This window comes from Salmo salar, chromosome 12, assembly GCF_965601325.2.
Source record: "Salmo salar chromosome 12, fSalSal1, whole genome shotgun sequence".
Classification (NCBI taxonomy): domain Eukaryota; kingdom Metazoa; phylum Chordata; class Actinopteri; order Salmoniformes; family Salmonidae; genus Salmo; species Salmo salar.
The window spans coordinates 73,753,089-73,768,610 of NC_138302.1; the positions used below are offsets into that span (position 1 = coordinate 73,753,089).

General features: G+C 45.6%; 1 protein-coding gene across 8 annotated transcripts in view; it reads left to right on the forward strand.

The window, feature by feature from the left end:
• The window catches only part of LOC106565694 (transcription factor EB), a 70,068-nt gene extending 57,103 nt beyond the window's left edge, over positions 1-12,965 (forward strand). For 6 of the 8 annotated variants that reach the window (XM_045691687.2, XM_045691684.2, XM_045691690.2 and 3 more), the window contains 6 exons: positions 141-230; positions 5,738-5,855; positions 7,031-7,087; positions 8,956-9,031; positions 9,193-9,340; positions 10,155-12,965. In XM_045691687.2, coding sequence (XP_045547643.1) covers positions 141-230; positions 5,738-5,855; positions 7,031-7,087; positions 8,956-9,031; positions 9,193-9,340; positions 10,155-10,691 — 1,026 coding nt within the window. In that variant the 3' untranslated portion in view covers positions 10,692-12,965. The remainder of the gene's footprint in view (positions 1-140; positions 231-5,737; positions 5,856-7,030; positions 7,088-8,955; positions 9,032-9,192; positions 9,341-10,154) is intronic. The other 2 variants (XM_045691683.2, XM_045691685.2) reach the window with 1 other exon arrangement.
• The last annotated feature ends 2,557 nt before the right edge of the window (positions 12,966-15,522 follow it).

Sequence of the window (15,522 nt, forward strand, 5' to 3'; positions counted from 1 at the left end):
CTCACACTTCAGTGTTAATGCACTGCATATTATATAGGGAACTGTCCTGGTCTGTCTGCATATGATTTGGCATCACTGATCTTAGTGTTCTTGAATGTATAAGTATTTAAACAGTTTTTCCCTCCTTGTTCTTGGCACAGATGGATGAGGTCATCGATGACATCATCAGCATGCAGTCGAGCTATGATGACATCCAGCAGTATATTGACCCTGTTCAGATGTCCAACACAGTAAGTATTATATCATACAGTCAGTACACTTTCAACCTGGGTGGGATTGTCAAGGATTGAACACTTCTGAACTGGGTTGAAATGACTATTCCAGGGATTAGGTGGGTTAGGTGTGTGTGTGTTGAGATGGATAGATAGGACTAATATACTGAAGAAAAATATAAACACAACATGCAACCATTTCAACGATTTTAGTTACAGTTCATATAAGGAAATCAGTCAATTGAAATTAATTAATTAGGCCCTAATCTATGGATTTCACATGACTGGGCAGGGGCACAGCCATGGATGGGCCTGGGAGGGCATAGGCCCACCAGCTTGGGAGCCAGGCCGAGACAATCAAAATGAGTTATTCCCCATAAAAGGGCTTTATTACAGACAGAAATACTCCTTAATTTCATCAGCTGTCCGGGTGGCTGGTCTCGGACGATCCCACAGGTGAAGAAACCAGAAGTGGAGGTCCTGGGCTACCATGGTTACACGTGATCTGCGGTTGTGAGGCCGGTTGGATGTACCGCCAAATTCTCTAAAATGACGTTGGAGAACGCTAATGGTAGAGAAATGAACGTTCCATTTTCTGGCAACAGCTCTGGTGGACATTCCTGCAGTCAGCATGCCAATTGCACGCTCCCTCAAAACTTAAGACATCAATGGCATTATGTTGTGTGACAAAACTGTACATTTTAGAGTGACCTTTTATTGTCCCCAGTACAAGGTGCACCTGTGTAAGGATCATGCAGTTTAATCAGCTTCTTAATATGCCACACCTGTCAGGTGGATGGATTATCTTGGTAAAGGAGAACTGCTCACTAACAGGGATGTTTTATTTCAGCTCATGGGACAAACACTTTACATGTTGCGTTTATATTTTTGTTCAGTATAGTTTATGATCAGTCTTCCAGTGGGCTATTTTAGGTTTGTACCCTCTCTGCCCTTTACATACTCCTCTTGATGTTCCTCTACCCATCTCTCACCACTTTCTGCCTCCCGTGTCTTTTCTCACCCCTCGCTCATCCCACTCTGTCCCTATCTACCTCTCTCACCCGTCTCTCACCCGTCTCTCACCCCTGTCTTACCCCTCTCTGTTCTATTTTGGTCCCAGTCCACCCCTCCCTGTGTGAGTCAATGGGGTGATTATGCCGACTCATCAGTACTAAGGCTGTGACTGGGCTCTGAGGGGAGAAAGAGACTCTTTGTTCCGTTTATCAGAATCCCTCCATCTTAAGCTACAGACTCCTCTGTATGTTTGTGTCCTATCTGAGAACTACTGTTGTTGTTATTGTTGTTGCATTTAGCTTCCCAAACTTCAAAATGGCCGATATTTGATGTTGGCAAGGGGGCAGTGGGCCTGTGGTTTTTTGTTCCTCAGTGTTTAATGAATAACTGCTGATCTATATTGGCTTCAATTAGCTGTCTGGTGCTGCTGCCTTCCCACCTAAGGGGAAACCTTCAGTTGTTTTAAAGGACTCTAAGTATTTAATTGATTTTAAATTATTGACGTGAAGTGCTGCACTTTTGAAAGAGAGAGGAAGAGAGGGGCATTCCTAGCCCTAAAAAAGTCTGTGGTCTGAGAGCGTCTTTCTTCGAGCAGAAGCACAGAGCTCTGTGTTTAAAAGGAATGGCTCCGAATGAACAATTAAACCACCACTAGTTAGAGTACAACTTGTTTACAAGGCATTTGGAAAGGGAGGAAGAGGGAAGGAGAGGAGGAGGGGAATGGGGGATGAGGGAAAAACAGGCTGAAAGTCCAGTTAGGGGAAAGTTCACTGTATAGCCGAGAAGTAGAAGAGAGAGGTAGAAGAGAGAGGGATTTGGTGAGGAGGGCTGGAGTGAGTCAGTAAGTCAGTGTGAGAGAGTAAGAGGGAGACGTACCCAGAGAAGGATGAAGGAGATGAATAAGACGTATGCCATCGTGGAGGTGATAGATGGGGAACAGATCCAACTGGTAAGAGGGCTGCGCTCTGGTTTGTGTGTGTGTCTGTGTGTGTGGTTGGGAAATATGAGGTTTGTGTATTTGTTCCCCCATCTTGGTCAGTAGTGAGGCAGGAGAGTTAGTAGAGTTATGCCCCCCTCCCTCATGACCCCTCTCTGGATTGGCTGGGGCAGGGCGGGTCATCTCTAACTCCCAGCCTCGAGTCTCTGATTAGGGGATGAGTCTAGTCATCAGGCCCCTGGGGCTGGTGCTGCAGGCTGGAGGCTGGGAGGAAGCAGCACTTTGATATGGGAGCGGTTGAGATGAGCCCTATCGCTGTGGGCAAACTTCCAGTGAGGGACACGCTCGGCCATTAGAGAGAGAACTGCATGGGACATTAACTGTCTGGCATGACAGAGTAAAGGTCACTGCTTGCTTCTCCCTGCTCTATCCCGTGTGTGTGTGTGTGTGTGTGTGTGTGTGTGTGTGTGTGTGTGTGTGTGTGTGTGTGTGTGTGTGTGTGTGTGTGTGTGTGTGTGTGTGTGTGTGTGTGTGTGTGTGTGTGTGTAATAGAATGGTATTCTCTGGGTTTATGTCTTGGTGTTCCTGGTTCAGTTGATTGGCTCTTGATCACTCAGTACTGTGTGTATTGTGTTGTGTTGGGTGTGTGTGTGTGATTACATAAGATTTAGCTATTTGGCAATTGATTGCCCCTCCAGGAGCTAAACTGAGCGGTGTGATTTGCATGCTGGGACAGTGGTATAAAGTGTCTCTGTGCATGGATTCAGCTCTCTGTATGGAGTATTGATGGTGAGGGAGATAAGGTATTCCCATCGCATTGCTTCAATTTTGCACCAGATCAACGAAAAAAGATGCTTGTTTTTTTTGTTCTGTAGAGTCTAACTTAATATGCAGACCTCTAAACAGATATGCTGTTCTGTCTCCCTCTCCCTCTCTCTCTGTCTCCCTCTCTCTCTGTCTCCCTCTCTCTCTGTCTCCCTCTCTCTCTGTCTCCCTCTCTCTCTGTCTCCCTCTCTCTCTGTCTCCCTCTCTCTCTGTCTCCCTCTCTCTCTGTCTCACTCTCTCTCTGTCTCTCTCTCTCTGTCTCCCTCTCTCTCTCTCTCTCCCTGTCCCTGTCTCCCTCTCTCTGTCTCTCTCTCTGTCTCTCTCTGTCTGTCTTTGTCTCTCTGTCACTGTCTCTCTTTGTCTCTCTGTCTCTCTTTCTCTCTGCCAGGTCAAGGTCCCTGTGCTCTGCTGAGATGTGTATAATGAGATCCCTCAGGACTAATTTTAGTTACCTTACAAATCTCCTCTCTGCATTTGGAGGTTCTTTCCTCGTTAACTTTCCTTAAACACTGAGTTTTCCCCCTAATGAATGAAACTCATCTGCTAATCCGTGAGCAGGATTATCACGGTAAACTCCCTGGAATCTGTGGAATCTGTGAGTTTAAGGAAAGCTTGGGAACGCCACTGAGAGAATGCCAGGCATGACTGACCTGCGAGAGTGAGAGTTTGTTATAAATGGACGGTATCGGGTCATGCTGATTGTGTGTGATGGGAGACAGTGACAGAGAGGGGAGAGGAAGGGACAAGGAGAGCAGAGGGTTACACCTAACTCTTAACTTCATGTCCCAGATTTAAGATAAAGGAGAGCAAGACCCAACAGAAGATGTCCTTTCCTTTTGATCAGTGTACTGTCGATCTGTTTGCTTGATGAGTGATCAGAGGTCTCTGTCCACTTAGCGGTCTGTGTTGAGCCTGTGGTTTAACTGTGTGCATGTGTGAGTGAGACCTGGCTGCTCGTCAGTAGTCTCAGTGATAAGGTATCTGCCTCTCTTATCCGTCAAGCCTCATTAGTAAAGGAGATATTCAGCCACATCCTCTTGTGTGAAATTCAAAGTGTTTCTTTATTATTGGAAGTTTCATCATCAAATCCCTTATCAGGGTGCTTGAGTAGTAGTAGCCCATAGGGCCTGCTACGTAACAGCTAAACAACCTCTACACAACCTGTACACAGCCTCTACAGAGGAGATCGCTAGTCTTCCAAACAGAGGCTGGGTTAGAGATATGGTCAGAGAATAAAGCTATAGAGATAAGAAGAGAGATGGGTCGATAGTCAATAATTGTGTGTCTGTCAGAGCAGAGGCAGTTAGAGGCAGTAGTTTCCAGGTGTGATATTGGCCTGTTATCTTCTGCTATCTGCTCTTTACAGCCAGCCACTAAACATGTAACACACTGTGTGTTTATAAAGTTCCCTCAGGCTCAGAGGGCTAACCAGAGTTACGCACAATATGATGCCATATAACTCCCAGGAGACACTGACTTCACCATTCTGTCTTCGAATTCTCTCTCTCTCTCTCTCTCTCTCTCTCTGTCTCTCTCCGTCTCTCTCTGTCTCTCTCCGTCTCTCTCTGTCTGTCTCTGTCTGTCTCTCTCTCTCTCTGTCTCTCTCTCTCTCTCTCTGTCTCTCTCTCTCTCTGTCTCTCTCTCTCTCTCTCTGTCTCTCTCTCTCTCTCTCTGTCTCTCTTTCTAAATTCAATTCAAAGGGCTTTATTGGCATGGGAAACATATATGTTTACATTGCCAAAGCAAGTGAAATGGATAATAAACAAAAGTGTAATAAACAATAAAAAATTAACACTTAACATTACACTCCAGTTCCAAAGGAATAGAGACATTTCAAATGTCATTATGTCTATATACAGTGTTGTAACGATGTACAAAAGGGAAAATAAATAAACATAAATATGGGTTGTATTTACAATGGTGTTTGTTCTTCACTGGTTGCCCTTTTCTTGTGGCAAGAGGTCACCAATCTTGCTGCTGTGATGGCACACTGTGGTATTTCACCCAGTAGATATGGGAGTTTAATACAATTGGATTTGTTTTCACATTCTTTGTGGGTCTGTATAATCTGAGGGAAATATGTCACTCTCAGTCTCACTCTCTCTGTCTCTCTCTGTCTCTCTCTCTCTCTCAATCAGTTAATTGAGGGTGATCTCAGGAAAGAGTGTTTATGGAAAACAAATGTGTTCCTAGGTTGTGTTTCATGCATGGTTTCCTGAATTCTGTTGTGTATCAGGCTATCAAACAACCGCAAGGGCTTAACGTGGTGTCTAAACTGCCCTGAAAATAGAGTGGAACAACAGTTTATCTAACTATCATTTCCCCATCTGAAGGATGTGCTTGGTGTCATTGTTGGAACCCATTCTTCATTGAACTTGATAGGAGAGTAAGTGACTAGTCATTTGTAAGAGATTAAGTGAAGATACTTCATCTGAAGTATTAGCCCTGTATTAGCATTAGCCCTGTATTAGCATTAGCCCTGTATTAGCATTAGCCCTGTATTAGCATTATCCCTGTATTAGCATTAGCCCTGTATTAGCATTAGCCCTGTATTAGCATTAGCCCTGTATTAGCATTAGCACTGTATTAGCATTAGCCCTAGTATAACCCCTGTTTAACCCTTCAACCTCTTCTTTCCCATGGATTCCAATCTCACAAAGAGAGTGACCCGAATGACGAATCCTCTGTGTTATTGATATTCTAGAGTGAATGTAGGTTATGCGATGCTCCTTCTGATGTGTCCCCTCAGCTCCCTCTGTCCAGCAGTCACCTGGACGTGTACACGGGCCCTGGGATGACCGGGCAATCCATTGCCATGACCAGCAACTCCTGCCCTGCCAACCTGGCCATCAAACGAGAGCTGACGGGTAGGACCAATCACAGCCGCAGGCACAGCCATGGCAACCTACCAGAGACAAGCTTAGACACACAGCAACCACACAGCTCTCAGAGTAATAGCAACCAATCAGAGAGAGACCTGCCGGCCAAAATGGTTTCCTACCAGTTTTCCCACCTGGTTTCCGAGGTCTCAATCAGATGCTGAGTAAACCAGGGTATAAGAGGCGGCTGGTGGGAGGAGCTATAGGAGGACGGGCTCATTGTAATGGCTGGAATGGAATTAATGGAACGGTATCAAACATATGGAAACCACATGTTTCACTCCATGCCATTATAATGAGCCCTTCCTTTTACAGCTCCTCCCACCAGGGTCTATTTTTCTCAAAACGACGGGTTCATTCGACGTCATTTCTGCTGTGATGAAATTCAATTAATAAATGAAGCAATGTAGTTCCTCATTGACAGTTACGGGGAAATACTGTATCCCAGGGATGAACTGAATCTCAATGAGTTGAGTGAGTTAAAGTGATCTGCACACTCTCTATCACCCCAAACTACAAACAGAAATCACACTCTCTGTCACCCCAAACTACAAACAGAAATCACACTCTCTGTCACCCCAAACTACAAACAGAAATCACACTCTCTATCACCCCAAACTACAAACAGAAATCACACTCTCTGTCACCCCAAACTACAAACAGAAGTCACACTCTCTATCACCCCAGACTAGAAACTTTCACACATGTGCATCCTAATGCACATCACACACACACACACATACACACACACACACACACACACACACACACACACACACACACACACACACACACACACACACACGCGTGTGAATATGCGTGCTGCACACGCTCAGCAGAGGAGCACCACATAAACATCCCAGTGGGTTTATGGCTGTTAACATGTTATGGAACAGTGTTTTTCTGAAGCCACACGCGTTTCCACTGTAATGTGTCATTTCACACCCGTTTGCTCTCGCGTGTGTGTTTGTGAGGGCCAGCCTGGGAGTTACATCAATCAGCTCAGGTTTCCTTCAGTAATGTTTCACAGGACGTATCATCTCATAGGGAACGGATCCCATTCTATACTTCAGTTATTCCTAGGGGTTTGGCAGCTGATAGTTGTTAGTGTTGATGGGTTGTGTGAGGACAGTGTTAGTTCATTGCTTGTTGTTTTTGTCAAGATGCAGAAGCCCGTGCGATGGCCAAGGAGAGACAGAAGAAAGACAACCACAACCTGAGTGAGTTTATTCTGCCCTTCCTTCTCTCTCTGTCTCTCTCTGTCTCTGTCTCTCTCTCTCTCTCTCTCTCTCTGTCTCTCTCTCTCTCTGTCTCTGTCTCTCTCTCTCTGTCTCTCTCTCTCTCTCTCTCATCTTTCTTCCTTGCAAAAACACAATATGAATGAGTTTGCACTTTTTCAACATCCCTCTCCTTTTTACTATCTCTCTCTGTTTAAAGTACACCTCTCTATCTCTTTCCCTCTTCACACACACACACACACACACACACACACACACACACACACACACACACACACACACACACACACACCGTGGTAATTCAGCTGATACAGGGCAACCTACAGGTGGATGTTTAACCCACACCTTTCTGCTTCTCTGGCACTAAAGTCTAATTGCCTGTCACACTGGTTTTTTAGGGTGTTTATATGTGTAGTGCCTGTGTTAAATCAAATCAAAATTGTATTTGTCACGTGCCGAATACAACAGGTGTAGACGTTACAGTGAAATGCTAACTTACAAGCCCTTAACTAACAATGCAGTTTTAAGAACATCAAAGAAAAGCAGTAAAATGACAATAGCGAGGCTATATACAGGGGGTACCGGTACAGAGTCAATGTACGGGGGTACAGGTCAGTGTGTGGGGGTACAGAGTCAATGTGTGGGGGTACAGAGTCAATGTGTGGGGGTACAGGTCAGTGTGTGGGGGTACAGGTCAGTGTGTGGGGGTACAGAGTCAATGTACGGGGGTACAGGTCAGTGTGTGGGGGTACAGAGTCAATGTGCGGGGGTACAGAGTCAATGTGCGGGGGTACAGGTCAGTGTGCGGGGGTACAGGTCAGTGTGCGGGGGTACAGAGTCAATGTACGGGGGTACAGAGTCAATGTACGGGGGTACAGAGTCAGTGTGCGGGGGTACAGGTCAGTGTGCGGGGGTACAGGTCAGTGTGTGGGGGTACGAGTCAGTGTGTGGGGGTACAGGTCAGTGTGTGGGGGTACGAGTCAGTGTGTGGGGGTACAGAGTCAGTGTGTGGGGGTACAGGTCAGTGTGTGGGGGTACAGAGTCAGTGTGTGGGGGTACAGGTCAGTGTGCGGGGGTACAGAGTCAGTGTGTGGGGGTACAGGTCAGTGTGCGAGTAGTAGTTTACGGGACACAATAAGCTGCAGGAATGCTACTCTCTCTCTCTCTCTCTCTCACTCACTCACTCACTCACTCACTCACTCACACAGAATAAAGACATTCCAAATGTCATATTGTGTCTATATACAGTGTTGTAACGATGTGCAAATAGTTAAAGTAAAAAGATCTGAAAATAAATAAACATAAATATGGGTTGTATTTACAATGGTGTTTGTTCTTCACTGGTTGCCCTTTTCTTGTGGCAAGAGGTCACCAATCTTGCTGCTGTGATGGCACACTGTGGTATTTCACCCAGTAGATATGGGAGTTTATCAAAATTGGGTTTGTTTTGGAATTCTTTGTGGGTCTGTGTAATCTGAGGGAAATATGTGTCTCTAATATGATCATATATTTGGCAGGAGGTTAGGAAGTGCAGCTCAGTTTCCACCTCATTTTGTGGGCAGTGTGCACATAGCCTGTCTTCTCTTGAGTGCCAGATCTCAATAGCAGGCGTATATCTGTCTGTTTATAACCTCCAACACTCATCTACACTACAAGTCTTTATTATGGCTCTGCTGCACAAAGCCAGCGATAACAGCCAGAGTGTATCTTCACCTCATTGAATTTGTGCGCGTGTGGCTGCGTACATGCATTTGTGTTCATGTTCTTGGGTTGTCGAAGGTGGACTGCCTCACATGAAATTCCAAATGCCATTGTTGCAACACATTTTCCCATCTTTTCCTGTGGTTTAGTTGAGAGAAGGAGGAGGTTCAACATCAACGACCGGATTAAAGAGCTGGGCGGTATGATCCCCAAAACCAATGACCTGTAAGTCATCTCACTTCCCTGTGTGTTGTTCTTTGTTCTTCGATGTCTAGATGGTATGATGTAACTGTGGGCTTCTTCTTGTATGCCTATGTGCAACTAGACTATGGTCATCAGAAACAAATGAGATACTTCTAAAGGTGTTCTTCTGGAATGTTCTGTAGAGACGTGCGCTGGAATAAGGGCACTATTCTGAGGGCTTCAGTAGAGTACATCAAGCGGATGCAGAAAGACATGCAGAGAACCAGAGAGGTGGAGAACAACTTCAAGAGGATGGAGATGGCCAACAAACAACTGTGGCTGCGCATCCAGGTCACACACACACACACACACACACACACACACACACACACACACACACACACACACACACACACACACACACACACACACACACACACACACACACACACACACACACACACACACACACACACACACACACTGTCACACACGCATACGGTACATACATTAAAGAGCATGTATGAGCCGTAGAATGCCGTGCCATGCAGTTCATCATCTCTTCTTCCTCTCTCTCTGTCTCTGTCTCTCTCTGTCTCTCTCTGTCTCTCTCTGTGTGTCTCTATCTCTCTGTCTCTGTCTCTCTCTGTCTCTCTCTGTCTCTCTCTCTGTGTCTCTGTCTCTCTCTCTCTCTCTCTCTCTCTCTCTGTGTCTCTGTCTCTCTCTCTCTCTCTCTCTCTCTCTCTCTCTCTCTCTGTGTGACTCTGTCTCTCTCTCTCTCTGTGACTCTGTCTCTCTCTGTGACTCTGTCTCTCTCTGTGTCTCTGTCTCTCTGTCTCTGTCTCTGTGTCTCTGTCTCTCTCTCTCTCTGTGTGTGTGTCTCTCTCTCTCTCTCTCTCTCTCTCTCTCTCTCTCTGACTCTGTCTCTCTCTCTCTCTCTCTCTCTCTCTCTGTGTGACTCTGTCTCTCTCTGTGTCTCTGTCTCTCTCTCTGTGTCTCTGTCTCTCTCTGTCTCTGTCTCTCTCTGTCTCTGTGTCTCTGTCTCTCTCTCTCTGTCTCTCTCTCTCTCTCTGTGTCTCTCTCTGTCTCTCTCTCTCTGTGTCTCTGTCTCTCGCACTCTGTGTCTCTCTCTCTCGTGCTTTCTCCCTGCTCTGTCTGTGTGTAGGAGTTAGAGATGCAGGCTCGTCTGCACGGCCTCCCCAGCTCCTCTCCCTCTGGGATGGGTTCGGGTGACCTGATGGGTTCCTACGTCAAACAGGAGACCAGCCCTGAGGAGAAGCTCCACCAACAGCAGGCCCAACACCAGGCTCAGGCCCAGGGCCAGCAACACCTCCACCACCCCCAGTCCCACCACCTCCAGCCTCAGCAGGGCCAGCTCAGGCAGCTGCCCCCTCTGCCCCCTCACCTCCAGCCCCAGCTTCCCCTCCAGTACTCAGCCGTGGGCAGCTCCCAGCCCTTTGACTTTGCCCAGTCGCTGGACTTGTGTGACGGGGTCCCTGGCTTCCCAGAGGGCCTGTCGGGGCTAGGGGAGCTGGGCGGCCTTGGTACCCAGGGAAGGAGAGGCGAGCTGGGCTTCCTGATGATGGACGAGCCCCTGTCTCCTCTGGGTGGAGACCCCCTGCTCTCTGCCATGTCCCCTGAGGCCTCGGTCGACTCCAGCCGCAGATCCAGCTTCAGCATAGAGGATGCAGATATACTGTAGATGGAGCACACACACACACACACACACACACACACACACACACACACACACACACACACACACACACACACACACACACACACACACAGTAGAACCACACACATATGGTACGTAATGTACACACACTAGACAAACACCCAGTGCACTGATATACTGTGATATGCTTATGCTCTATTCAACAACCCTGCCAGCATACATTTGCACTCTAAACTCTCTCACACACACTCCAAGCACACTGTACACACACAAACTTGACATTCTCATAGATGCACACCCTTCCTTAGCACTCGTATAGATACACATTCAACAGCAATATGAGAAATGAAACCACGTTTCAGATTGAAATAATTTACCACTGTAAATATCAGAGCACCTCTGAATGATAAACAATCTATTACACACACACACACACACACACACACACACACACACACACACACACACACACACACACACACACACACGCACACAGCACAGACAGATTGTAGTTCACTCTAACACATAAGAGACCCTGTTATTTGAAGGGAAATATGTGAGGCACTGACAAAGGTTTGAGACACACAGACCTCGACCCCTTACTTTGTAAAACACACTGGCATGACCTCCAGTCTGCAAGCTACTGCCTTCTCCTGTGTGACCTATGACCTTTAGCCTTGAGGGTACTGCCAAGTCCACTCCATGACCTCTGACCCCTGTGTGATCTCTGAACGTTGAGGAGAGATAGTTTGGCCTTGATTGTGAGGTGTTGTAGCGATGCAAGGGGTTATATAGCTCCACAGGTGTCTAAGTAGTGCCACTGTGTAGCATCACAGGGTGCTATGTAGCGACTCAGGATCTTCTGTAGCCCTGACCCAAACCTGCCAATGGGCCTTGTGTTAGCCACCTGAAGCCCCACTCTCTCTGGCTGAGGGTGGGAGAGGCTTGTCTTTTAGTAAGTTGTACTGTATAGTTAGGAGAGAGAGGAGCAGTCATAGAGATTGGCTTAGATAACCCAGTAATGTCATTGTCTTCACTGTAACACACACACACACACACACACACACACACACACACACACACACACACACACACACACACACACACACACACACACACACAGAGCAGTGTGCCTTGAGGCTGTGTTCAAATCTCAAAGACTTTGAGCGAGACTTCAGTACCTCACCCAGTCTGCTTGTAGAACTGTCAGCTTTGGGTCAACCAGGTGAAACTAGACACTCAGCAGGTATTAACCAAACCAACTCTGTAGAAACCAAACTACGGCTGTACAATACATAAATAAACTAACAGGTAAACCAATGACTTTCAGATTTGGGTGAGGGACTGAGGGCAACGCTTTGATTTGATATGGCTTATGATCAGTACAGAAAAAAAGGAAGAAAAATGATGATTTTAAAGGTATTTGTTTGTATTCTATTTTAGTTAGTTGTTTTATTTGATTTGATCTCCCAATGCACTGGAACCTGTATTATTTAATTGACTTTGTACATGAAAGAATTTTCAGTTTTATGCCACTTAAAATGTATTTTATTTGTATTTGTCCTTTTTATTTTATTTTATTCCTAAAGTACCTTTTTCTCTAATAGCCATTTAAAAGTGCGAGTCTTTCAGCCACTTGCGTGACAGTGTACGACCAGTGGGGAGCCATATTCTATACTTCTCTTTGTGTAAGAATTATTCAAATTTCACCAGGCTTTGAAGAATTTAGAAGATCATGTACATTTGCAGTATGATGTCATTTTTATATTGATTGGGATTCTCTCTTTTTTAACCTAAATTAGAAATTGGAGCCAGAGACTAAGTTGAGAGGTGATTTTATTAAGTTTTAATTATGATCTTTGTGAATGTGAAGATGGCCTGTACTGGTACCAAGCCAAACCCAAGCATCACAAGAACAGGGTATTTTCCTTCATGGTGCCACTTTTGACCCCGACTTTGGTTTCCATTTAGACTGCTTCCTTCTGATGGAACTCAGAACTCCCATCGAGGAGTTCTGTTGCCATAGCGTTGGCATAGCCTTGAACAAACCTGACCTTCTCTCTGTGTGCCAGAGTTCACCTTTACCCTGCTCCAATGTTTGTCATCGATTGTTTTACTTTTGTGTATATTGTCCAGCCAACATTTTAAAGAGCTTGTCTGCAGATAATATGGCGTGTTGTCCCCTCTGTGACTGTCCCCCTCCCACATGTCACTGTATTGGACTGACTCTGGCCGACTGGTCAGGGGAAACTGGCATTCTGGTTTTGCTTTGGATATAAAATGTTTTACCAAAATCCACCCAGCGCTCCCAGAGTGTTTCTTTAGTGTTTGTGTGATGTTTCTGTAAGATGCATGCAGAGGTGTGTGTGTGTGTGTGTGTGTGTGTGTGTGTGTGTGTGTGTGTGTGTGTGTGTGTGTGTGTGTGTGTGTGTGTGTGTGTGTGTGTGTGTGTGTGTGTGTGTGTGTGTGTGTGTGTGTGTGTGTGTGTGTGTGTGTGTGTGTGTGTGTGTGTGTGTGTGTGTGTGTCACAGAGTTGGAACCAATACTGCTGTTCATACATTATTCCACCAGGGAGCAGCAGAGACCCATCTGACAAGCCCAGCCAGGGTCCCTCTCTCTCTCACTCTTTTTCTCTCTCACTTTCAATTCAATTTCAATTGAACCTCTACGGGATCAGTTTCCCCCCCGCTCGACGGTTGAACTAACGTAGGCTAATGGGATTAGCATGAGGTTGTAAGTAACCAAAACATTTCCCAGGACATAGACTGTTTTCTGCCCCTCCCAAAAGATAGAATTTGTAGATAATTGGCCCTCTTTCTGGGACTCACCCACAAACAGGACCAAGCCTGGCCTGTTGAGGAGTGACGGACTCCATCCTAGCTGGAGGGGTGCTCTCATCTTATCTACGAACATAGACAGGGCTCTAACTCCTCTAGCTCCACAATGAAATAGGGTGCAGGCCAGGCAGCAGGCTGTTAGCCAGCCTGCCAGCTTAGTGGAGTCTGCCACTAGCACAGTCAGCGTAGTCAGCTCAGCTTTCCCCATTGAGACCGTGTCTGTGCCTCGATCTAGGTTGGGCAAAATTAAAAATGGCGGTGTTCGCTTTAGCAATCTTACTAGTATAAAGACCTCCTCCATTCCTGCCATTATTGAAAGAGATTGTGATACCTCACATCTCAAAATTGGGTTACTTAATGTTAGATCCCTCACTTCCAAGGCAGTTATAGTCAATGAACTAATCACTGATAATAATCTTGATGTGATTGGCCTGACTGAAACATGGCTTAAGCCTGATGAATTTACTGTGTTAAATGAGGCCTCACCCCCTGGTTACATTAGTGACCATACCCCCCGTGCATCCGGCAAAGGCGGAGGTGTTGCTAACATTTACGATAGCAAATTTCAATTTACAAAAAAAAAAACAACAATGACGTTTTCGTCTTTTGAGCTTCTAGTCATGAAATCTATGCAGCCTACTCACTCACTTTTTATAGCTACTGTTTATAGGCCTCCTGGGCCATATGCAGTGTTCCTCACTGAGTTCCCTGAATTCCTATCGGATCTTGTAGTCATAGCAGATAATATTCTAATTTTTGGTGACTTTAACATTCACATGGAAAAGTCCACAGACCCACTCCAAAAGGCTTTCGGAGCCATCATCGACTCAGTGGGTTTTGTCCAACATGTCTCTGGACCTACTCACTGCCACAGTCATACTCTGGACCTAGTTTTGTCCCATGGAATAAATGTTGTGGATCTAAATGTTTTTCCTCATAATCCTGGACTATCGGACCACCATTTTATTACGTTTGCAATTGCAACAAATAATCTGCTCAGACCCCAACCAAGGAGCATTAAAAGTCGTGCTATAAATTCTCAGACAACCCAAAGATTCCTTGATGCCCTTCCAGACTGCCTCTGCCTACCCAAGGACGTCAGAGGACAAAAATCAGTTAACCACCTAACCGAGGAACTCAATTTAACCTTGCGCAATACCCTAGATGCAGTTGCACCCCTAAAAACTAAAAACATCTGTCATAAGAAACTAGCTCCCTGGTATACAGAAAATACACGAGCTCTGAAGCAAGCTTCCAGAAAATTGGAACGGAAATGGCGCCACACCAAACTGGAAGTCTTCCGACTAGCTTGGAAAGACAGTACCGTGCAGTATCGAAGAGCCCTTACTGCTGCTCGATCATCCTATTTTTCCAACTTAATTGAGGAAAATAAGAACAATCCGAAATTTCTTTTTGATACTGTCGCAAAGCTAACTAAAAAGCAGCCTTCGCAAATGGAGGATGGCTTTCACTTCAGCAGTAATACATTTATGAACTTCTTTGAGGAAAAGATCATGATCATTAGAAAGCAAATTACAGACTCCTCTTTAAATCTGGGTATTCCTCCAAAGCTCCATTGTCCTGAGTCTGCACAACTCTGCCAGGACCTAGGATCAAGGGAGATACTAAAGTGTTTTAGTACTATATCTCTTGATGCAATGATGAAAATAATCATGGCCTCCAAACCCTCAAGCTGCATACTGGACCCTATTCCAACTAAACTACTGAAAGAGCTGCTTCCTGTGCTTGGCCCTCCTATGTTGAACATAATAAACGGCTCTCTATCCACCGGATGTGTACCAAGCTCACTAAAAGTGGCAGTAATAAAGCCTCTCTTGAAAAAGCCGAATCTTGATCCAGAAATTATAAAAAACTATCGGCCTATATCGAATCTTCCATTCCTGTCAAAAATTTTTGAAAAAGCTGTTGCACAGCAACTCACTGCCTTCCTGAAGACAATGTATAAGAAACGCTTCAGTCTGGTTTTAGACCCCATCATAGCACTGAGACTGCACTTG